Here is a 22026-nt window from a genome sequence, read left to right as displayed (position 1 = left end):
CGACTGTCTTCTGTCCCCCTCCCTCCTCTTATAACTCTTCTTTTCTTTCCTTTAGAAAGAGTACTGAAAGCACAACTCCAGCTAGGAACGTTATACACAGTGTTACGGTATAGTTGATAATGATTTCCATAAGATAGATTGTAGCATCCATTTTTCAGGGGAAAGGGGAAAAGGAAGCAGCGTGTAGCAGCTTTCACTATGCTTGTGAGTAGCCAGCTGGTTAGAAAGGCAGGTTCAACCCCAGCTTTACAAGTAAAAAAACCTGTTTGCTTGTATTTCCTGGTAGGGTGGGGTCTGCCAGAGGTTTCCTGAAAATAAACTCTTGCTGCCTTATTGCTCAGCAGCATCCTGCTACTCTGGGGAGCTCCCAGGCCACCAGCCCGGGGTGGCCCACGCAGAAGGGCTGACTGAGCTACTACCTCCCTCCCAACACCTAAATTAGCCCCCCAGAAGCTCTGACTTAATCGAGTCTTTCAATTTTGTATTCAAGTGCATTGGGCTCTTTATATTTTGCTCGCAGCAGGCAGCTTGCCAGCTTGGCAAGCCCTGCTCTCCAACGGCGAGTCCTTTCATATCTTCTCAGGTGTGTTTGGTAGGAAGGGAAGGTGGCTGATCTGAGCGAGACTGCCTTGGCTCGCAGTCACGCGTGGTAACTGAGAGGTGCTGCCTGACCTGAGTTCCTCAGCTGGCCAGGAGCTGCAGAGGCCTTGTTTCTGCCAGGATGCTGCTGTCCGCCTGTTTAGCTGGGGGAGAAACCACGTCTTTCCTTTCAGAGATAAGTTCTCTTTGCCTTGGGCAAGAAGTCAGCATTAAAACTGCACGGCCAGAGCTCCCCCCAGATCCAAACACCCCCACCCACAAAAAGCTGCAGCAACAGCTACTTCACAGAATCCCAGACTGGTCGGGGTTGGAAGGACCTCTGGGGATCATCCACTCCAACCCCCTGCCAAAGCAGGATCACCCAGAGCAGGTTGCACAGGATCACGTCCAGGCAGGATTTGAATCTCTCTGGAGAAGGAGACTCCACAACCTCTCTGGGCAGCCCGTTCCAGTGCTCGATCACCCTCAAAGTTTTTCTTCATATTGAGACAGAATTTCCTGTGTTCCAGTTTGTGCCCATTGCCCCTTGTCCTGTCACTGGGCACCACTGAGAAGAGTCTGGCCCCATCCCCTAGACACCCACCCTTTAGATATTGATAAATGTTGATGCGATCCCCTCTCAGTCTTCTCTCCTCCAGGCTAACCAGCCCCAGCTCTCTCAGCCTTTCCTCATACGAGAGATACTCCAGGCCCCTCATCCTCACAGCCCTCCGCTGGACTCTCGCCACCAGGCTCCTCGAGGAGATGCAATCTCTGAAGAAGGCCAGGCAGGGCCAGCAAAGCCCTCACAAGTGAAGTCCAGCATAAGGAGACTGCCTCCCCCCTGCCTACGTGTGCGGATCCCAGGGGGAAGGTGGGGCTGGGTGCAGTTCAGGCTATCTCACGGTGCTGCTGGCACAGCTTGCCCAGTGCTACGTGCTACTAAGAAATAAAACGTGCGGCTCCCTTGCCCCACGCCCAGCCTGCCTGGGTACCTCTCCTGCAGCCCTCGCTCAGGCACGTAGCCCCGTGCGCATCCTCAGCTCAGACAGCTATCGGAGCCGAAGCAAGGAGCGTATCTGCGCTGCCCATGGCCTGGGCCCTGTGCCACGGGCAGGGAATGCCTGGTGTGAAAAGCCAAGGGATGGGAATTTGCTGTAATCAAATGTGCAGCATTATCGGGACACTGCTCTGCTTTGAAGATATTAGCTACAAATGACGTTGGCTTCTGCCAGCAAGCATTCTTTGTTAATATGGTGCATGGAAGCTAAAGCGATACAAATAATCTGTTTTGGGCTGCTGAGAAGCTGGGCAGGGAAATCTGCTGAGGGTGAATATAGAGGCGTGGGGCTTCGTCCCAGGCACCAGCACCCGGCACAGCGGGAGCTGAGCCCTGCAGAGAAAGCAGCCAGCTGCTGCTGTTGTCAGCAGCGTTTTCCAAGATAAACTTCCAGTCTTAGCCTTTAGATAAAAATGAACTCCTTTAGCTCCTTGTCAGGCTTCATCATCATTATTTATTTATTTATTATCTTTTTCTCCTCAATTTTTTTGTCCAGGTTCAGATGGTTCTGCAGCACGTGCAGTATTGGACCAGTCTGCAGCCCCTGCAGCAGTGAAAGGTCTTCCCTGGGCTTGGTGCTGAGCAGGGGAGGTGTGATGGTGGCTGGCAGAGGGAAGGGTCACACTGCTCCTGGCACAGGTTCTGCTCCCTCTGTGGTGCCCAGTACCTTTTCACACCCCCAGCAGAATGGCGCTGAAATCAGAGCCGCTTTGAATGGTGAGGGGAGAGCCTGCAGCGTTGTCCACGAAAACAGAGGCATACTGCCCAGCCTGGAGAAAGAGAGGGCTTAACGGGGCTGGGCCCCCTCCCGCGGGCACTGGGCACAGCCTGGCAGAGTGAAGGAGAGAGCTCTCCGCTGCGTGCAGCAGTTGAGAGCTGGAGGGGCTGCTCACCCCCCTTCCTTCTAGGAAAAGGACAACACGGAGGCTGGTAGGGCAGCCCGGCTGTGGTATGTGCCGTAGCGTCCCAGCAGACCTCAGCCCCGAGTGTCCTTTGGGCTCAGAGGTGGGCTGAGAAATAGACTCGCGTTGGAGTCCAGCCTGGGAGCTGGGGCCACAAAATGCACCTTCCTGCCTGGCAGTCCCGAGCAGAGCTGGCGCCACTAACCTGCAGGTAAAGGACTCCAGTGACGGAGATGGTGAACAGGTCACCACCGCTCTCCAGCCAGGACACGGTCTCCAAATTGCTGCAGAAGAGGGAGGGTGGTGCTGGGGAGAACGTGTCCCTCCTCCCCCTGGGGATGCTGGACTCCCTCCTCCCTCCCTGGCCCAGGGTCCCTCTTCCCTCCCGGCTTTGCCCTGCCCTACCTGTTGTGCTGGCAGTGGGACTGCACGCAGATCAGCACCCGCAGACGATTCCCCCTGCACGGCTGCCCCTTCCTCTGCTGCTCTCTGCGCACTGGGACAGAGGGGAGAATGAGAGCCGTCCTGGCCCTCCCTGGCAGGTCTGTGCGGGGTGTTCAAGGGCTCACCGATGTGCAGTGTGGCAGTGAAGGTGTAGAAGCCCGCAACGGGGGCTGTGTACTGCCCGCTGGTCAGGTTCAGCCCGGAGCCACGGTGGAACATCCCCTCCCTCGCTGGCTGGGGATGGGGAAAGGCTTGGGTTAGAGAATGAGGAGCGGGTGTCCCCAGAGGCAGGAAGATGCAGCAGGCTGGGCACTCACGATGTAGTAGAGGTGCAGCTCCTGCCGTGCTCTCTGCTTGACGGAGATGTTTTCTCGTGTCCGGCAGTGGAAGGCTGCTTCCACACGACGATGGGACCTGGCCTGTGGATTGCCTTCACCACTTTCCTCCTCTTCCTCATGCCCTTCCCAGGCCTTCCTGTGTGTCTTGGCTTGCTCCTTCACCATGCCTGATCCGAAAACCCAACCAGCGGTCGGCTTTAGGAAGGAACTTCGGCTGTTCCCAAGATGAGACAGCGCCTGGCTCTGCTGCCCAGCCCTGGGGTTCCCCTGGGCCCCCCCCTTCCAGCAGCACTCCCTGAGGCCGGTGGGTACCTTTCAGCAGGAGCTGCAGCTCCTTCAGCAGCTCTTCCAGCACGGCGGGGACCCCGGGGCTGGCAGGGGCAGCGCCTGGCACGCCGACTTGCAAGGCAGCCTGGGGGGATTTTCCTGGAGCCTGGCCACCGGCCGGTACCGGCGCTGTGCCAGCCCCTGTCCCGGCCCGGTCTGTGCCCGTCCTGCCCCGGGCCCGGCTGCCGCTAGCCCGCCCGGGGCTCCCGGCCAGCAGCATCCACGCCTGACGGGGGTCCACGCCGCCGGCCCGGGGGGCTGCCGCCCCCGGCCTCCCGCGTCCCGCCTCTGCCGCCCTCCCCGCGGCTGCTCCCGGGCCCGGCGGCTGCTCCCGAGCCGTCCCCGGGGAGCCGGGCCCGGCGGCGGCGACGGCGGCGCAGAGGAGCGCCAGGCACAACTCCGGCAACCGCATCCCGCTGCCGCCGCTCCCGGGAGGGCGGCCCCGGGCCCCGGCCCCGCCTCGGGGCTTGCGGCGGCGCCAGCGGGGCCCGCCCCGCTGCTGGGGCTGGGCCGGGGTCCGCGCTGGTGCCGCGGGAGAGCCCCCGCTGTCCCCCGCGGGAGGCGAGACACACCCCCCCCCGTGTGCCAAACCCCGCATGGCCTGTGGGGAGCAGCGGGGAGCGCCCAGGAGGGGGCTGCTCCCACGACCCGCAAAGCTCCTCCGCATGTGTGTTTAGTGCTTCAAAAATAATAAAAAACCCGCGAACACAGAACAGATTAACCGTCAAACGACGCTGGCGGAGCTAGGACGGGCCGGTGCCGGTGGTGGGCCTGCTCGCCAGGGAAGCGTTGCCTTGTGCTCGCTCGGTCCTGGCGTGTCCTCTTCCACCGGCTCCCAGCAGAGATGGGGATGGGCCAGGAAGTACCGCTCGGCTCTGTCCTGGCACCGGGAGCCACTGAGGGTGCCGGCTGCTTCACCATGACCCTGGGCACTTCCCGAGGGTGCGTGCTGTGCATCCCGAGAGAGAGAACCCAGGACGAAGCACCCTACTGTAGGCTGCCGTGCCACCTGAGGATCCAAAAGCTGTTTTATCTCCTGTCACTGTGCTCCACCCCGTGCTGGAGCAGGTCTGACACGTCAAAATGTCCAGCAAGGTGCTGGACAGTTTTGGGTGTTGGGAAGGAGAGATTTCCCCAGTCTCCCTCAGGTTTCTCCATGCTGGGTGTGAACGTGATGGGGAAAGGGGCCATGGCCACCGGGCAGCAATGTCAGGCAGTCTCTGTTAGGATGGGCCACACTTCGGGAGGCCTCAAAATACCCTAAAAGCTTTGAGGTTTTGGAGGGAGGGGGAAAGGCAATTCTTAAAACAAAACAAAATGAAAGCATTAGCCAAAGTGTGTTTATAAGCAAAAGCCTTTACCCCACGGGGCAGGGGGGTGTGGGGGGCGGGGCGGGGGGGTGGGGAACATGCTCCCAACGCCCCAGCCAGCCCAGCAGAGGGGTTTCCATCTCCACCCCCGAAGAGCTGAACTGGCAGCGAGGAGAGAGGCGAGAGGGGGAGAGCGGCTGCGCAGAGTGACCGACAACGCTGTGGGTTCTCCTACAGCCCATCGTCACCCTGGAAAGCCTCTGTCCACTTGGAGGTGTCCATGAAGATGGAGGAGGAGCTGTGGAAGAGCCAGAGGCAGGGCAGGGAGCCCTCCCGTGTCCAGAGATCCTTGGCGCAGTCATACACCTCCATCTCCACACGGTAGTCCCCATCCATGCCCTTCCAGTGGCCGCCAGTGACAAAGAGCCGGTCACCCATGGCACCATCCCACCGTTCTCGTGAAGCGTATGCAGGAGCTGCACCTGTGCGAGGGGCAGGATGAGCTGTGTGGGGATTCCCCTGGGGACCTCCCACTCCCACCGCGGAGCATTAACCCACTGGGCGCGTCCCCTCGCCCTGTCCTCTCTGTGAGGTTTGGGGACCCCTTGGGCCACGTCTTGCTTTTAGCAGCAGCTCTGTGTGGTGCTTGTGCAGGAGCAAGGTTGGGGTTGCTGCGAGGGTCTGGGGGGGGAGCAGAGGGGACAGGCAGGATTTTGCCAGCCTGCACATGCAGGAGCCCTGCACACCCTGCAGCAGGGTGGTGCTGGAAAAGGGGGGGGGGGGGTGTCCTGTGGGCTTCTGCAGTGCGAACGCTGCTTAAAAGCAGTAACTTGGTATGAAAGCTGTGCTCCTAGTGTGGATGTGATGGGGGAGCAGGGAAGGAAGGATTGGGGCATCTTCAGCTCTGCAGGGGTTAATAAAGCCAAGGGATAAGCAAGCAGGAGGGAGAGGAGGTGGTGGCACCTGGGGGGGGGGGAGGGAGTGCAGGGCTATGGTTGCAGGGTGCTGGGAGCGTGATTGCACCTGGCCCTGCATCCTGCTACCTTCTGCCAGATGTTGGCCTCCGGGTTGTACATGTAGACCTTCTTGGTGTTGTCCCCGATGAGGTAGATGAGCCCGTGCAGGGTGGCACAGCGCGGGGCTGAGAGGTACTTGGGGATGAAGGGGGACGTGATCACACTCCACAAATCTGCAAGGAGCAGCCATCAGCAGTGCATCCCACCCTTGGTTCTTTATGCAGCTGCCAGTGACTGAAAAAAGCACTGCCAAGCCCTCAGCTGTTTAAGGGGGAGTTTGAAAGGGAGGGGACAGAGCAGCCAGGCAGGGCAGCATCTGCAGACCCCATCCCAAACAAGGCTCTTGCATAAAAAAAAAAAAAAGTGGGAAGGATATTGTTTGTAGTGGCGGTGTGGGATGGGGGGAGACCACTGTGGGCTGCGCAGAGACTGCCCGAGGAGGTGGTGTTGTCACAGGGGTTCAGTTTCTCCCTAAGGTGGGCAGCCTCCCCCACCCCTCTTCCCTGCAGATCCCACTCCACTGAAGCTCAGGGCCATGCTGTGCTGGAGGTCTGAGACTCAGGTCTGTGCTGCCGGCAGCCGTGCTCCCAGCTGGCCCCTGGCCCTGTGCCGCAGCCATTGCCAGACGCCATTAGCACGTGATGGCGCCCTGTGGGACCGTGCCTGGCAGCACAGGATGTCACCTGCCTGGGGGTCCCTCTCCGTCCTGCTCCCCAGGGAGGCGTTGGTGGGGCACAGCGGTGCGGCCAGCTCTCACCTTGGACAGGGTTGTAGCACTGCAGGGTGAGAGCGTTGTACTTGACGGCACAGGAGCCCACCAGGTAGAGCTTGCCCAAGCAGCTGGCAGCAGCAAAATTGCTCACATACTTGAGGGCTGGGCTGATGGCGCACCAGCTCTTGTTATAGGGGTCATAGCGCTCCACTTCCACTGCGTCCACTGTCGTCCCTGCAGGGCAGTGGGACGCTGCAGCCACCCCGCTGCTCCAGGTCACCCACAAACTCCCACCCCAACAGCACCCACGGGGTCTTTGTGGCCTTACCCCCGATGACGTAGATCTCTCCATTGAGGACGGCGCTGGTGTGGTTTGTCCGGGCTTTCAGCATGGAAGCAATGGGATTCCAGGCGCCATCCCTGGGGCAGAAGCACCAAGCCTGGGTCGTCGACCATGTGTCGTTCTGGGACCCCCGGGAGCCGCCTGGGGAGGGATGGGTCAGGCAGGCCACCCCCTCTGCATGCAGCTGTCCCCGGGAATCCCTCCCCAGCAGCCGCATGTGCCCAAGAGAGATGCAAAAAGAGGGCTTTGCTCCAAGAGGAAGATAGTCCCTGGCCCCACACCAGCACCTCATGCCCACATCTTTGTCCCCCATCCTCTAACCCGCTCCTTGGAGATCCCCAACCCACACCAGCAGCCCTGGCACCTACCTGTGACGTACACATCGTTGTTCAGAGCCACCAGGGAAAAGCCCCATTTGTTGTAATCAGGGAAGTCGGGCAGAGCCATCCATTGCCCTGAAATGCAGCAGAGCCAAGCGGTGACCCCCTCACAGCCAGCGATGATGCTTTTAAGCCAGCCTTGTTTCACTCTTCCTTCCTCCCCCCCCCCCCCCCACAGTGCCCCTCCTAACAGTTTTGCAAGAGGTGGCTTTGAGGTAGATAGAGGGTTAATTAACGTGCGGGGGAGGGGTGTGTGCGCGCGCGTGCGCACGCGCATGTGCACTTGCCCCATCCCTGCCATGGGCACTTACTGCTTTTGGGGTTGTAGAAAGCGAAATTCCTGGGAGCAACTGGCATATCCAACCCCCCATCCTCATCCTCGTTCTCTTCCAGCACGCGGCCGCCGACCACCACCAGCACCTCCTCCAGCTTCTGCGGTGGGGTTAGGGGGTTCTTCTGGGCACTGGCATCACTCTGCCCCTGATGGAGAGGCCGGGGCAGGACCATCAGGCTCCGAGCTGAGCCTCCAGCCCTTGGCTTAGGGGTTGGGATTTGGGGCAGGGGGTACCCACTGTGGCACGAGATCGGGCGACGAGGGCCTTGCTGGCATCTGAGTCACGGATGAGGGGCTCGGTGGCAAGCAGGTTCTGCAGGTACTGGTCAGGCAGCAAGACGAGGTGGGCCAGCTCCAGCAGCTCAGGCAGGAACTGGGCTCGGGACCCTGGGTCGTGGCGTACCCAGCGCAGCACAGCCTCAGCCAGGCTCTGCTCTTCCTGCACCTGCAGCTGGTCATTGGAGAGGTAGATGGTCAACCTCTCCTTGGAGAGCTGGAGAAACTCCTCCTGCTGAGAGACGGCTTCAAAGTTCTCCTGCAAGAAAGACCAGGCCTTGGAGGAGACCTCAGGGCAGCCGTGGCTCTCACCAAACTCGCAGATACCTAGGCAGTTGGTGGCATCCATCTGCTGCCGGAGGTAGCGGCTGCAGACTTTCTGGATAGTGGGAAAGTGGAGCTGACTAGAGGTCCGCATCAACCCCTCCACGTTGCCCTGGTTGATGGTGACCTTCCCCGTGTAGGCAAAGTCAAGCAGCATCTCCAGCGCTCCAGGGTCCACCTCCTTCAGCTCCACCCGTGCTGCGATGCTCTCGGCAAAATCACCGGAGAACATGGCGTGGAAGTAGTGGCTGCAGAGGGCCAGGACGCCTCGATGGCAAGGGAATTCCCGCCCGCCTGCCACCAGCGTCACATCCGACAGTTTGGGGTTGGCACGCAGCTGCTGCAGCCCCTCCAGCACGCCCTGGGCGTGCGAGGGCAGGCAGAAGTCAAAGTCGTCCACGTTCCTCACCATGGTGCTGGGGATGGCCGCGGGGACTTGCCGGCAGACAGAGCCCGAGCAGAGCGTGGGAGGGTGTCCCTGCCGGGAAAAGGCGATGACAGGCCCCTCTCCCCACTCCCCCGGCCCAACCGCGCCTTCCCAGCGCCTAATTTACAGGCACCGGCAGGGGCAGGAGAAGTGCTCCCTGGAGCCCCCCCACTTCCGCTTCCACGGGTGGCCGTGGGTTCCCCTCCCTACGCTCCGAGCTGCTCTGCCGAGGCTGCCACCGATTCTTCGGGGGCGTGTGGTGGTTTGGGGACAAAGCTGAACCCCGCTCCGGTTCGCTCCCTCCCGCTCTCACCTGGGCTCTGCAGCCCTCCGGCCGGCCTCCGGGGGGAAGTGGCCCTGGGGAGGGACACCTCGGAGCGACACGGGATCCAAGCCGGGACGGGGAGGGATACGCTATTTTTAGGTGGCGCCGGGACACCGCTCCCTGCTCTTAAAGGCACCGTGCGGCCAGAGCTGCCCGCTGCTGCCCATCCTCGTCGCCCCGCGGCGTTGCTGCTTTTTGGAAAGCATCCCTCCGCGCCCAGCCGGGCACCGCAAGCCTGGGGGAAAAGCCCCCCACCACCACCACCCCCCGGCAGCATCTTCCCATCCCCCCCCCGCCCCATCGGTCGCCGGGGGTCCCCGCAATGTCCCTCCTCCTCCCCTCGGCTATTGCTGCCGAGTGTTAAATATAGGATGTTATGTCACTCCTCTGCGGCCACAAACAAACGGCGGCGGCCGCCTCGCCACGGGGAGCCGGGGGCCAAGACATCGATCCCGGCGGGTGGGGGATCGGGGTGCCAGGGCGGTCCCTCTCCATCGCCCTGGGAAGCCTTGCTCAGCTCGGACAGAACCGAAAAGGCGTTTATTGCAGCCCGCGGCTTCCCGCAGCCCTCCGCCCTCCCCGCCAGCGGGCATCACTCCTCCAAGGTGAAGATCTCGGCTTCCTTCTCCTTCCAGAAGGCGAAGCTGCGGTCGATGTAGCGGCAGATCTCCTCCCCCTCTCTCCCGGCCTCCCCCGGCCGCCGGGCCGACCTTTGGGGGGATCCGAAATACCTCGCCTTGATGTCGTCGAAGCCGTCCCGCCAGCCCCGCCGGCCGGCGGCGATCTCGTCGGTGACGGCGCGGTGGAAGGAGCGCACCGCCCGCCAGCCGTGCCGGCCCAGCTGCTCGAACACCTCGAAGCAGAGGAGGTGGCGGCCGCGGCGCTCCTCGGGGGGCAGCTCCTGCTCCAGGATGCGGAAATAACCCAGCATAAAGAGCTCCAGCGACAGGCTGTCGTAGTCGGCCGGCCCCTCCCGGCCCTCGCCACGAACTGCTCCGGGGATAGCGGTGCGCGGCCGGCGGCGGGGGGCGGCGGGGGGCGGCGGGAGGCGGCGTCCCGCCAGCCGCCCAGAAGCCGCTGGATGGCCGCCCTCTGCCGCGCCAAGCGGGCCGCCGCGCCCCCCGCGGTCCCCGCTGCCTCCCGGGGGTCCCCGGCGGCCGGCGGGGGCGGCCCGTAGGCGGACCGTCTCCAGTGGCTCAGGAAGAGCATCACGATCCGCTCCTTCCTCAGGCTGCCCCACTCCGGCCCCGCGGAGCCGCCGCCGTCGGAAAACGTCTCCTCGCAGCTGATGCCGGAGTCGCTGGCGGCCTCCGCACCGCTCCCCCCGGCCGCCTTCCCCTCCGCCGCCCCCCACGCGGGCTCGAAGGCGCCGCGAAGGCTGCGGACGCAGACCCCGCACTGCCGGATCTCCCGCTGCGCCAGGCTTCCCGCCGGCTCCCGGGGCTGCCCGGCGGCGGCGGCGAGAGGGACAGCGGCGGCAGCGGCGGCGGCGGGGGAGGCGACCCGCGCCCCCTCGGCGTGGGCGAGCAGAGCGGCCAGGCTACTGACGGCGCCGGCCAGGCGGCCACACCAGAGGGGCAGGGGCTGCCCGGGCGGGGGGCTGCGCACGGTGATGCTGAGCAGCGGGGCGGGCAGCAGGGCGCGCAGCTCCCGCGCCAGACGCCGCAGCTCGCCCTGGTACGCCTCGCCCCGCCGCCGCAGCCGCAGGCTCTCCACCGCCCGCTCCAGCTGCTGCAGGTCTGCCTCGGTCAGCAGCTCCCCGAAGGGGCCCAGCACGGCCTGGCGGGAGGGCGAGAAGCGCCAGGAGTCCGCGTCCTGCGGAGGCGGGGGGGGGGGCCGTCAGCGTCCCGCCGGGCCGGCAGCCCGCGCCCCCCGTCCCCGGGATGCCCCTGTACCTGCCCGCCTGCCGCCCCCTCGTCCGCCAGCCGGGCCCGCAGCCGGCGCACCATCACCTGCCGCTTCCACTCGGGGATGGGCCGACCCCGCTCGTCGTGCGTGGGCACCAGGGAGTCCGCGTCTGCCTCCGCCGGCTCGGCCGCCCCACCCTGTGCGGGCAGAGTACCGGGGGGGTCGGGGAGGGAGCGCCAGCCGAGAGGACGAGCCGGGGGCCGCGGGCGGAGCCAGCGACCTACCGGGTGGGCGAAGAAGGGCGCCGGGATCCTGGCCCGCTGCGAGGGCTGGCGGAGCTTCAGCTCCGCTGGCACCGACCTGCCGGGCTCCATCCCCCGCTGGGCCGGGTGGCTGCCGGGGGAGAGAGGCGCAGGCCTCCTCCTGGAGGAGGGCAGGCAAGGGGAGATGGACCCTCAAACAACCCAGGGCCCCCCACGCGTGAACGGGTGAGGGGTGCCCCGTGAAGATGCCCGGCACATCACCCCGGTCGTTTGCGGAGAACCCTCCCCGGGAAAGACCCACGGGAGGGGCGTTTCCTTCAGAAGACGGGACGGAGCTGCAGAGCCCCCGCAGCCCCCTCTCCCCCCCCCCCCCCGGGGGCCACCGCGATGCCCCCGCAGCCGAGGACCGAGCCCGGGGGACGGGGGGCGCCCGCAGCCCCAGCGGGGCCTTACCTGCCGCGGGGGGGGGGGGGCTGAGCTGGCCGCCGGGGACAGGTGGCACCCGGGAGCTCCCCGCCAAGAGCAGGGGCTTGGGTCCTGTCCTGCCCGGGTAACACGCAAAGGTGGGTGCAGCTGCACCCCAGAAGTCCCTGAGCAGGGAGGAATGGGCACTACGGGGTGGGAGGGGAGGCTGGAGGGGTCGGGCAGCCCTGGAGCAGGCAGAGACCACGGCTGCAGTGCTGGGGCAGGGCAGAGAGCGTAGTGAGCATCGCATTAATATTTGACAGAGGCATCAAGTGGCACTGCCGGGGCTCAGTGGGTGGCACTGTTGCCGGCCCTGGAAATAGTGGCAGGCTCCAAGACTGGTCCTGCTCCTTGGGCCAGTGGAGAGTGGCCGAAGCTGGTCACGGCACTTGCCCTGGCACACGGCCAGGCCAGGCTTTGGGGACAGAGGAAGGGTTTTGCACTGGCTGTCACAGAGGGCAGGTACTGGGCAGTGGGGGATCTTCAGCAGAGGGACCTGCCGCACTGCTGCCCAGACATCTGTTACCGATATTCAGCCACGTTTGTGTTCCTTCACTCCACTGCCATCCATTATATATGGCCAGGATGGATTAGTGGGGCTCAGTTACACGTGAGAAATTCCATCGAGGGCTGGAATACAATCAAGAAGCAACAGATCAAAGCCTTTAAACACCGATTGTCCAGCGAGGATCCATTACAGATTCAGCCTCTTAATTCCTCTCTGGCCCCAGTGCGGACTGACACCCGGCACAGAGCGGCTCTTGGTGGGGGGGATGAGCCAACGCCACCCTGCAATACAGCCGCAGTGCCAGGGTGGGTTACACTGTGGTGGCAGCAGCACAGCACCCTGTAATATTGATGGGGATGTAGTACGAAACACGGGAACACGGCCCGGTGCTGGAGGCACCACGCGTCTCGGGTTAAGCAGACAGATGCTGCGAGCCGTGACATGAGCCCGCATGTGAGCCTGCTCCTGTCTCGTTGTCGGCATGGTGGGCGAGGGCCTGAGCTTTGCCAGCTACTGGGCCAAGCGGGGATTTTGCTGAAAGTCCTGCAAGGGTTGGATTTTCCTCTAGGTACCAGAAAGCTGCTTGCAAATGTCCTGCCTCCTGCTGGCCTGGAGTGCTGGGGAAGGACAGAAAGGGCCACCTTGATGCCCAGTGTGGGCTGGGACCTCCAATGAGAGGATGCTGCTCAGAGGGAGTCTTTGGGAAGTACCACAGAGCCACCTCCTGCTTGCCAGCATTTTCTGATCTAAATCTCCATGAGATTTTTGTCTTTGCGTCCATCTCCAGGGCCCAGAAGGCACTGAGAGGCCGTGGATGCTCCAAGCAGCCTCACCTCATGCTCGGCTGCCCTTGCTGGGGCAGACGCAGCCGCCAAAACTCTCAACCCCAACATTTGGGTCCGCTCCCTGGGCAGCAAGGTCTGCCAAGGCAGCAGGCAGGTGTGGGCAGCAGCTCGGCCCCAACGCGGGGAGCTCCCCAGCCACCCGGTCTGCAGGAGGGGATGGAGCGGGGCGACAGCGAGGGCCTGGCGCCCTTTGGGGCACGCTGCCACTGCACAGCTCTTGGGGATGCCCCGGAGTGGTCCCCAGCTGGAGAGGAGCGAGGAAGGGCTCCAGATTTCCCTGAAGAAGAGACTCCCTAAACACGAGGAACATCCCGGCTGGGGCTGCTTCTCCTGCAGGCAGCGCAGGCAGCTGGTGGCTGTGCTGGGGCTGCCTCCCCCTGCCCAGAGAGCCTCCCGTGGGATCCCAGCACACGGGGGGTGGGGGTGGGGTGCGGGAGAGGGAGAGGATGGGGAGAGGGGAGAGGGGAGAGGGGAGAGGGGAGAGGGGAGGAGAGGGGAGGAGAGGGGAGGAGAGGGGAGGAGAGGAGAGGAGAGGAGAGGAGGAGGAGAGGAGAGGAGAGGAGAGGAGAGGAGAGGAGAGGAGAGGAGAGGAGAGGAGAGGAGAGGAGAGGAGAGGAGAGGAGAGGAGAGGAGAGGAGGAGAGGAGTCTCCCCCAAACCTCCATCTCAACCTCTTTCCTCACCCTGGCCTTCAGGAGAGCAGACACTGGTCCCTCTGGGGATCTGCTTGGAAGAGTCCCAGGGGACTTTCCCTTTCCCTTTCTCCCTTTCTCCTCCTCCCCTTCCAGGGATGCATCCCCGCAGGGACGAGCAAAGCGGTGTGTAGAAACCAGGCATGGCCCCCAGATCTCTCTGCTAGTTTTATTTCACAGGGACCCCGGGGGCCCAGCTGCCCCACTCAGGGGCGGACCCAGGGGAGGTGGTGTGTGTGGTCCCCTGAGCTGGGCTCTTCCTCCCGGACCCTCCGCAGCCATGATGGATCCTCACGGGTCCCTGGCGGGGAGCGGAGCCGGCTGCGCCCGTCGCTGTCCCACTGCCAGGACAGGCTCCGGACATGCTGGCGGGGCACGGGGGGGCTGCGCTCCCCACTCTCAGCGGAGAGGCTGCGGTGCAGGAGGCCTCCGGGATGCCGCTGCTGCCTCTGCCGCCCCGCCTCTGCTGCCCCTGCTGCCACGGCCACAGCCCCACGTAGGGGTGGAAGCGGCCGTGGGGACTGTGGGCCACCCCGGCACGGTCATTGCCCACCCTCAGGCGGTGGATGGCCATGATGGGCTGCCGGCAGAGTGGGCAGGTGGCAGCGAGGGCGGTGGCAGCCCAGCGCTGGATGCAGGGATGGCAGAAAGCATGCCAGCACGGGTCCACAGCAGCAGGGTCTTCAAGGGGATCTAAGCAGATGGGGCAGGTGTCCCCCCGCCGGGAGCTCCTGGCGGCTCCCGGCACCGCCGGCTCATGCCTGGATGCCTCCAGTGCTGCTGCTGGGACTCGGTGTCCTGTCAGCTGCTGGCGGGACTTGATGTCTCCTCTGCTGCTGGCAGGACTTGATGGGTGCCGCAGGTGGGACTTGAAGGCTCGTGTTCCGCTGGCGGCTCTTGGTGGCTCCTCAGCCACTGGCGTTCCGCTGGCAGGACTCGACCTCTTGGGTGCTGCCCGCAGGACTCAACGTCTCGTGTGCTGCTGGCAGTGCGCCACACCGGCGTGTATGGGTGCCCACTGCAAGTGACGTCATGGGGTGACTGTGACTCTCTGGTGTCATCACAGAGCTCTCAGGGGCGCACCCGGGGAGGGGCCCAGAAGCTCCTCGCCCAGCCTCAGACACAGACCTTGTGATGCAAAGCCTGTCCGGCAGCGGAGCCCAGCACTGGACACAGCACTCCAGGGGTGGCCTCACCGGCGCTGATCCCCTCCCTCGACCTGCTGGCAATGCTCCTCCTCGTACAGCCCAGGACACCCTTGGCCGCCTTTGCTGGCTCAAGTTCAAGGTGGTGTCCACCAGGACCCCCAGGGCCTTCTCTGCAGAGCTGCTTTCCAGCCAGGCACCCTCAGCGTGTCCCGGGGCCTGGGGCCATTCCTCCCCCGGGCCAGGATTTGACACGTCCCTTGGCTGAAGCTCAGGAGGTTCCCGTCAGCCCTTTCTCCAGCCCTGTTGAGGTCCCTCTGGGTGGCAGCGCCATCTCCTGCTCTCTCAGATACTCCTCCCAGTTCCGCGCAGAAGCGTGACTGATTCTGCTGTTTTGGTTTCTCCATTGTAAAGATCAAATAAAAGCAGAGGAAGGAAAGCCAGGGAATGAGGGGTTGCATACCTCCCGTTTCTTTGATTTGCAAAACCTCCGTAGTGTTTGACTTCTAGCTGGTCCTGCAGAGCAGCCAGTGGGAGACTGCTGCAAGCTGGGAGCATCCCCTGGGCGCATGACCATGCCCTTGCAGAAGCACTGCTCCTGACACCACAGAGCCTGTCTTAGTTGGGAGAAGACAGTGAGAGGGACGGGGAAAGACTTCTCCTCTCTTTTAGAAACGGTGCTTGGGGAGCGGATTTCCCCCCACAGCAGGAGAACCCACAGGCAATACAGGAGCCCAGGAGGGAGCTAGTCAGGGAACTCCCCAGGGAAGAGAAGCAGCGTCTGGATGAAGAATGACCCCACCAACCCAGGGCACTGGCTGCAGCCCCAGCCCCGCTGGTCCCCACTCTGGCTGGGTGTGAAGCAGGAGCTCAGAAGCCACCTGAAGAGCAACGAGTGGAAGGACATTTCTGCGTGTTTGAGAGGTGCCCAGCTTAAAAGCTTCAGAAATGGAGCACTTGGATGGGGAACGCTGCCGCCTGCCCATTTCTGCCTGGGGAAGAATGCCTAGTTTTGTAGTGAGCTTAGGCTAGCCAGACAAGAAGATGCAGCGATCACTGTGCTATTCAAAATGCGAGTGTCAAACTTTTCAAGAACAGAAGATCTGCCTGGCTTGTAAAACCTGCCCGTGAATTCTAAGGAAATAAGCAGCCACTTTTCTAAGAACTTACAACTATTTTTCACTAATCTGTTCAAACAGAGAGTAAAACAAAGTTGGCACCAAGTAGTAGAGAGAGGAAGGTGAAAATAACGCCCCATTGTAAGCACCAGTCCCATGTGATTTGTACTGGAGACTGCTGAGGCCATAAACACACAACAAAACCCAGCCCCCACCCACTGCTATGCCCTCTACACTTGTGTTCAGTCTGGACAAGAATAAATTCATTTGCAACTTTCCCCTGCCCCCAGCATTAGTATTATCTTCAACATCCATTTCCTTACTGCATCCAGACAGCCCGGGGATCTGGCGGACTCTACAGTAAGAGGCGGAGAAGCTGCTGCTTGAACTGGCATGCCACTGGGCTTCAAGTTCCTCTTGCTCACAAAACCAGAGCACTAGAACATCAGGCAAGTGTCTGATAGCCATCATGTCAGACCGGTGTCTCAGCAAGGGCCCGCTCTTCTCTGGTCCTGACTTCCCTCTGGAAAGCCGATGGAGGAGATAAAGACGTAGATAAAGCAGCTCGCACTCTCCTTGGCTTCTCTTATACTGGGAAGAAGTGGAGGAAACAGAACAACCTCGTAAGCTTTTCCTTCTACAAGGAGAGTAAGTACAGTGGAACTGCCCAAGGGGCTTTTTCTGCACTGTTTGAGAGATTTATTAACTCTGCCTACAACAGGGTGACAGTCCTCCTATGCCTTAAGGGTTATGCTTGCTAGAAGATACACTATGCAATTCTTGAGTTTACTGCTTGCAGGACAAAAGTGACTGTAGTCCAGGCAACAGACAGCTACAGTTTGTAACTTGATGAAATACAGCCCATAGCTAATGAGCCGCTGAGAAGGGACACTGTTCTAGGAGTCCCCTTGTTCCAGTCAACCATGCAAGAGAACTGCAGAAGTGCTTCTCTGAACCAAGTTCCGTGCTGCAACCAGCTGGTTTCGTGCCACTTTAACATGAAAAAACTGTTCCAAAGTCAACCAGCCGTTAGGTAGGAGCCTTCCCACTTGCCAACAGATGTGTCTTCACCTCTTGTTTGCACCTGCGTGCTCTCAGGTCCTCTCTTACCAGTTCCTTTCACTATGCCTCTTCCATTCTTCATTATCCCTAGTGGTCGATGGTCCACAATCCAGCACTGGCTTCACTAAGCTAAACGTTGCAACTAACAAGACTACCTTCTCTTCATTAATTTGATCACTGCTCCCCTGAGACACCTTAACAGCTCTTCTCCTCATTTATTCTTATTGGACTTCAAGTCTCGCAAGCAGGTTACCAAAACTTGCACACCGTATTCAAGATGAGATTCTCAGAAATCTTACTACAACTGCACAAATTCTTTCCCCTTTATGGTAAGAGCGTCGCCTAGATTCAGTGAGGAACTTGTTCTCGGTTGAGTTCATCATACCGTCTGCATGGACTCCTCCACTTCAGGAGCAAAGATGCTCAAATCCAGCCAACTCTTTCCCTAAGTTCCTATGTTTTCACTGAAAAACGGCACGATGAGAGATGTTCCCACGCTGATAATTCATCGGACCACTTGGTTCATTTAGCAGAACCGGGATTCATCCTCAGAGTCAGCCACTCTGTGCATTCAGCTGGGGGTCCCTGCAGCACCCGGATCCCAAGGACCCCCTCATGCTGACCCTGTGCACCGGTACACCTCCCCCTCCCCTGGTGCCCAGCCCCTGGTCTCTAGCTCAGTGCGTGGGAAGCCGGCGCTCCCTGCTCCAGTGAGCAAAACTGGGAATCCACTGGGATGCCAGTGTTGCCCAGCTGCCTGCAGCCTCCGCTGCCAGCTCCCGCGGGAGCTCCTGCAGCCCTTGCCGGCTCCCGTGGAATATCTGTCCTTCCCCAGCACGGCATGGGAACCACGTGTTATGGGTGTTCCCACGTCTGCACCATGCTGTGCACCCGCCAGTCCCCTGCACCACTGATGCAGCATCTGTGCACATCCATCCAACACATCTTGCCTGAGCAATGTCTTCCCCTCATCCTCCGGACCGCTTCCCCTTATTTTGTGACTTGTTGGAGTCTTGTGCATGTCCCCATGGGATAAAGTGTGCACCCCCTCTCCTCTTACACCAGCGCTGCCAGTCCCGCTTCTGCTGCTATCTTCCCCATGGGTTTCCAGCATGGAGGAGTGTACAGAAGAGTCCAAGAAGACCCTCCCACCAAGTCATGAGGTTCAGGATGGACCCCCTTGCTTTCTAAACTCCTTCTCAGAGAGGAGTCTAGGTGCAGCTGGAGCCAGTCTTAGCCTCTGACTCTAAAGAAGAGTTTGGACCCCAGGTTGTGCCACAGAGGCGGTTTATTTCAGCTCGAGCTGGATGCCTCCACAGAGGGACCCCCTCAGTTATTTCCCTGGGCCTTTTAAGGCCTCACAATCTGCTATACGAGGTGTTCACGTGCCATCCACGCCATGCGCACAGACTTTTTGTCCAATCAAGCTGATTGTTCTATGATTGGAGTAACATCTTTCGAATTTTATCTATGCAGTTTCATCAGCCTCCCGTCTTATCTGCACCTGGGTCTTGTCTGTCTTCTGCTGACTTGAGACGAAACAGATTCTCTCCCTCTTTGAAGGTCTTTCCCTTGAATTATAGGCTTGGTCCAGTTTATCTCGCTGTGCATGATTCCCAGTACTTCTGCCCCTCAACTAAGGAAAGGTTCAAGAAACATTCAGGTACGGTTTGCGGCCTAAGGCTTCTGCACTCCAATCACTCATGCCAAGCAAAATCATTCATGCCAAGCAAAGCCACTCAAGTTTCAATTCAACCTAATTTTAAGTGATCACACAATTAATCCTAATATTCTGTAAGTAACCTGTTCTAATCCCCAGCAGTTACCCTCTCGAGTGTGGCAAATGCTCCCTGCACATTGGCCAATTTTTCTTCCTCCTCCCTTGTGCCTTACCAATAAGTCCCTTCTTCCCAAAAGCTGCAGAGCAACACATGGCATTGTCTGGCTTCATTAGCCCTCTTCTGCTTGGGGTCACACGGGGAAATACTACACTTGTTTTGCTGGCGGAGAAAACAGGAGGCCAGTGAGGTTTACCCAGCCAGGGGTGGTGTTGAAAGGTTGGGTGGAGCTGGACAAACCTCCCTGTTTCTGCTGTTGGGTCGTGTTGCCTTCCTCCAATCTAGGCATGGACCTCGAGTTCTGGACACAAATTTGTGCTGCGATGGTGACAGCGGCACCTCAGTGGGCACGCAGAGGCTGCACAACTCTCGGACAGGTTAAACAAGGCCTTCTGGACCCCTGTCCAATGCCAGGAAGACCGATACTCTCCTGGCAGTGCAGAAATGAGCAGTTACCAGCTTCTGGAAGGTTGCACTGGGTGAAAGATTTGGTCACTTGCATCTGCTGATGCAGCCTGGGTGCGGCAGAGCTGGCGGTGTGCATGTCCATAGGGCTACTGGAGCCTTTTTCTCTGCCTGAGTGCTTATGCTTGGAGCTGTAAGCAGCGCAGTAGTGCAGGAAGGCAAACCAAGTGAGCGAGCAAGGAACGCGCCTTGAGAAGCTGTCCTCAGAGCGCCCCAGCCCTTTGGCAGCTGTCGGGCAGTGCACACAGGTGACAGATCATTTAATAAAGAGTGGGAAAGGAAAGGTAGACAGGTATGAGGGAAACTGGAAGGAAGGAAGAGGAGGTTGTGCTTTTGTCTATTTTAATACCATTCCTGACTGTTCACAGCAGGGTTCCAACTGTATCTAAGCAAATGAATAGCTGATAACGGCAGCTGAAGCACCCAGTATGCCAAAGGCAGAAAAGAACAGTGGCTCAAAGAAAACCTATGTTCACTGCACGCTGTGATCCCTTAGGCTGCTTGCTGAGGAGCACGAAGGCAGTCTTACAGCAAACCTCCACACATGGGCATCTTTCTTAATAAAGAGTTAATGCAAACCACTTTAAAGAGGGTTTAATATTTAAGCAAGCTGGGAGGGGATTTTCTCAGCCAGGAATCCATCAGCGAGAGCTTGAATCTTTAAGGGAACCAAGTTTTCTAACATGGAATGGATATTTTTAGCTATAAAACCATTTACTCTAAGCAGGAGAAGAGTATACTACCTCTCAGCTATTCACACACATCTCCGTTTTTGAAAAAACAACAACCCCCAAACCCAAGTGCCGCTAAGGAGTCTTTCGGGTGGAAGGCAAAGGTGGGTAATCCTTCCAGAAGTATAGGCAGCTCAAAGCAATTGTCCTCCTGTCCCACAGAGAGCATCCCAAAAGAAGACTGAGGTCCCCAGACAGCCCAAAGCAAAACATGATGCTGTGGGCAAATCCCAGTCCTCAGCACTTGAATGGTTTCAGAGAAAAAAAATGGACAAGAACAAGAGCCCCACTTGAGGCTCAACAAAGCCGGACTTAACGCACAGCCTGGGAAAACCAGAGCCAGTAGATGAACTCAAAGCTTTTACAGAAGGCCTCAGCTCTCACAGCGTCAGCGCTGAGAGCAGCTTCCCTATGCCAAGCGCAGGGATGGAGAAAGAGCTTGTCAAGAGCAACAAGTCCTTTCCAAGGCCTCCACACAGCTGGCACCATGGGAGGGTGCCTTAAGCAAGCTGCTTGTCAGGGACAGGGTCTAGGAGGAGGCTCTTCCATAAATGCCATTCTCAAGTCAAGTTCCTTGAGAACATCACCTTGCTGCTCGCTCTCTTCCCCTGCAGAGGCTGAACTAGCTGCTCAGGCCATCTCCGTTTGCAAGAGAGTCCAAGTCCAGCAGCTTGTAAGCGTGCCAGGTCCTGATGCATCTCCTGGATGGACCCTTCCCCTGGCTCCAGCCCTGAGTCTCCTCAGCTCGCCCAGCTCCGCCTCTGTGCTGCAGAAGACCTTTCCTCAGATGCAGTCCACCCCAGGGGAAAACACAGAACCCAAACTGGGAAGGCGTTTTGGGTGAGCGCTTCCAGTGTAACCATAGGATAGGGGCCATGAAACAGAAACTATAGAATCAGGTTGAGATAATTAGTTTGTAACCAAGGTAACAGGTAATGAAGCTAACTGACCATGGCAAGGTACAATGCTGCTCTGTTCCATGTACAGTCCCTACCAAACTGAACAATAGGTTTGGAGATATTAATCTTATGAAGTAAGTTGCTATGGACAGGTGCACCTACAACAAGGATACTGCGCATGCCTGCATGAAGGGGGTCACCCAGCAGACATGGGTGCAAGACCACTGACGACCACCAGAGACCCTTGAGGACCACCGACTCAAATCACGGAGCATGCGTGACGGGGAGGAGACTATGTAAATCAATTCTAAGAAATGATTATCATAGGACTGCCTTTTCTGAGAAAGATGATGAATATGTATGTTTTGATCCTACATAACCTGTGTGTTGGTGATCACCTGGCATGCACGTTGGGTGGAGCTATCCCCCGTGCATCCAGCGCTGCAAGAAAGAATGCCTGCCTTTTAACACTACATTGGTGTTACGAGGTTTATTCCCGGATTTCGGTGACACCAGCATCTCGGCAGCCCCTCACACCCGTCGCCCCTTGGCACGGAGGAGGCAGCACAGACCTCAGCTCACCAGGTGGGGGTGGCGAGGGGACACGGCCTGAAATCTCAGAGGTCCCTGCCCACGGCAGTGTTGAGAAATTCTTTGACCAAACAATGATTAGCTTTGAATTTAACAAGGCCTATGGGTAATTAACATATACGGAGAAGATCTCGTACCCTTGAGAACAGAAACATCCTGGCAGGACTGCCCAAACAGAGTTGATCAGGAAGAACAGCTTGGCCGGACAACAGAGTTGGGCAACATCCAAGGAGAAGAAACTGTCCTCAAAGGCTTGTGACCATAACAGGGTCAAAGGAGTGGGGGGGCTAACTCCCCAAACGACCACCGGCCACCACCCGAGACCCCCACACACGTGGAGTGTAGTTTTGCAACGCCAGCATTATGTAAATGCAGTAGATAGGCGGAGAGGTGGAGACTTCTCGGAAAATGTCTGAAGATTCAGGTCTTAAGGTATATAAAGGATGAACATTTGGGTTAG

General features: G+C 59.7%; 2 protein-coding genes across 4 annotated transcripts; both read right to left on the bottom strand.

Annotated features, from left to right (window-relative positions):
• Positions 1-2078: 2078 nt before the first annotated feature.
• ERFE (erythroferrone) lies at positions 2079-4108 on the bottom strand. 3 transcript variants are annotated; one of them, XM_075760603.1, is made up of 6 exons: positions 3636-4108; positions 3303-3490; positions 3111-3219; positions 2947-3037; positions 2747-2825; positions 2079-2332 (listed from the first exon to the last, which is right to left on the bottom strand). In XM_075760603.1, exons 1-6 carry the CDS (start codon positions 4060-4062, stop codon positions 2138-2140), a joined length of 1089 nt encoding a protein of 362 aa, XP_075616718.1. In that variant the 5' UTR covers positions 4063-4108; the 3' UTR covers positions 2079-2137. The 3 variants fall into 3 exon arrangements, with proteins under 3 accessions (XP_075616718.1, XP_075616720.1, XP_075616719.1); XM_075760605.1 differs by having other exon boundaries at positions 2159-2409; positions 3636-4107; XM_075760604.1 differs by having other exon boundaries at positions 2195-2467.
• Positions 4109-4976: 868 nt separating this feature from the next.
• KLHL30 (kelch like family member 30) lies at positions 4977-11089 on the bottom strand. Its single transcript, XM_075760602.1, is given in 12 exon segments — positions 4977-5397; positions 5400-5442; positions 6004-6149; positions 6734-6922; positions 7017-7172; positions 7400-7486; positions 7723-7891; positions 7984-8813; positions 8816-8823; positions 9829-10069; positions 10072-10912; positions 10993-11089. Coding segments are annotated over 12 exon segments (2970 nt in total). The 5' UTR covers positions 11047-11089; the 3' UTR covers positions 4977-5191.
• Positions 11090-22026: the final 10937 nt, after the last annotated feature.

The sequence above is a fragment of the Balearica regulorum genome, chromosome 9 (assembly GCF_011004875.1).
Source record: "Balearica regulorum gibbericeps isolate bBalReg1 chromosome 9, bBalReg1.pri, whole genome shotgun sequence".
Lineage (NCBI taxonomy): Eukaryota > Metazoa > Chordata > Aves > Gruiformes > Gruidae > Balearica > Balearica regulorum.
The sequence above is the reverse complement of the archived record's forward strand: the minus strand, read 5'-3'. Positions and strand labels throughout refer to the sequence as shown.

Bases quoted from the DNA above. Each gene is read 5' to 3' on its own strand.
- ERFE (XM_075760603.1), bottom strand. From the start codon at position 4,062: ATGCGGTTGCCGGAGTTGTGCCTGGCGCTCCTCTGCGCCGCCGTCGCC. The intron at 3,491-3,635 runs GTACCCACCGGC...TTTTCGGATCAG, and splicing joins GCTGCAGCTCCTGCTGAAAG to GCATGGTGAAGGAGCAAGCC. The intron at 2,826-2,946 runs GTAGGGCAGGGC...CCTCTTCTGCAG, and splicing joins TCCCACTGCCAGCACAACAG to CAATTTGGAGACCGTGTCCT.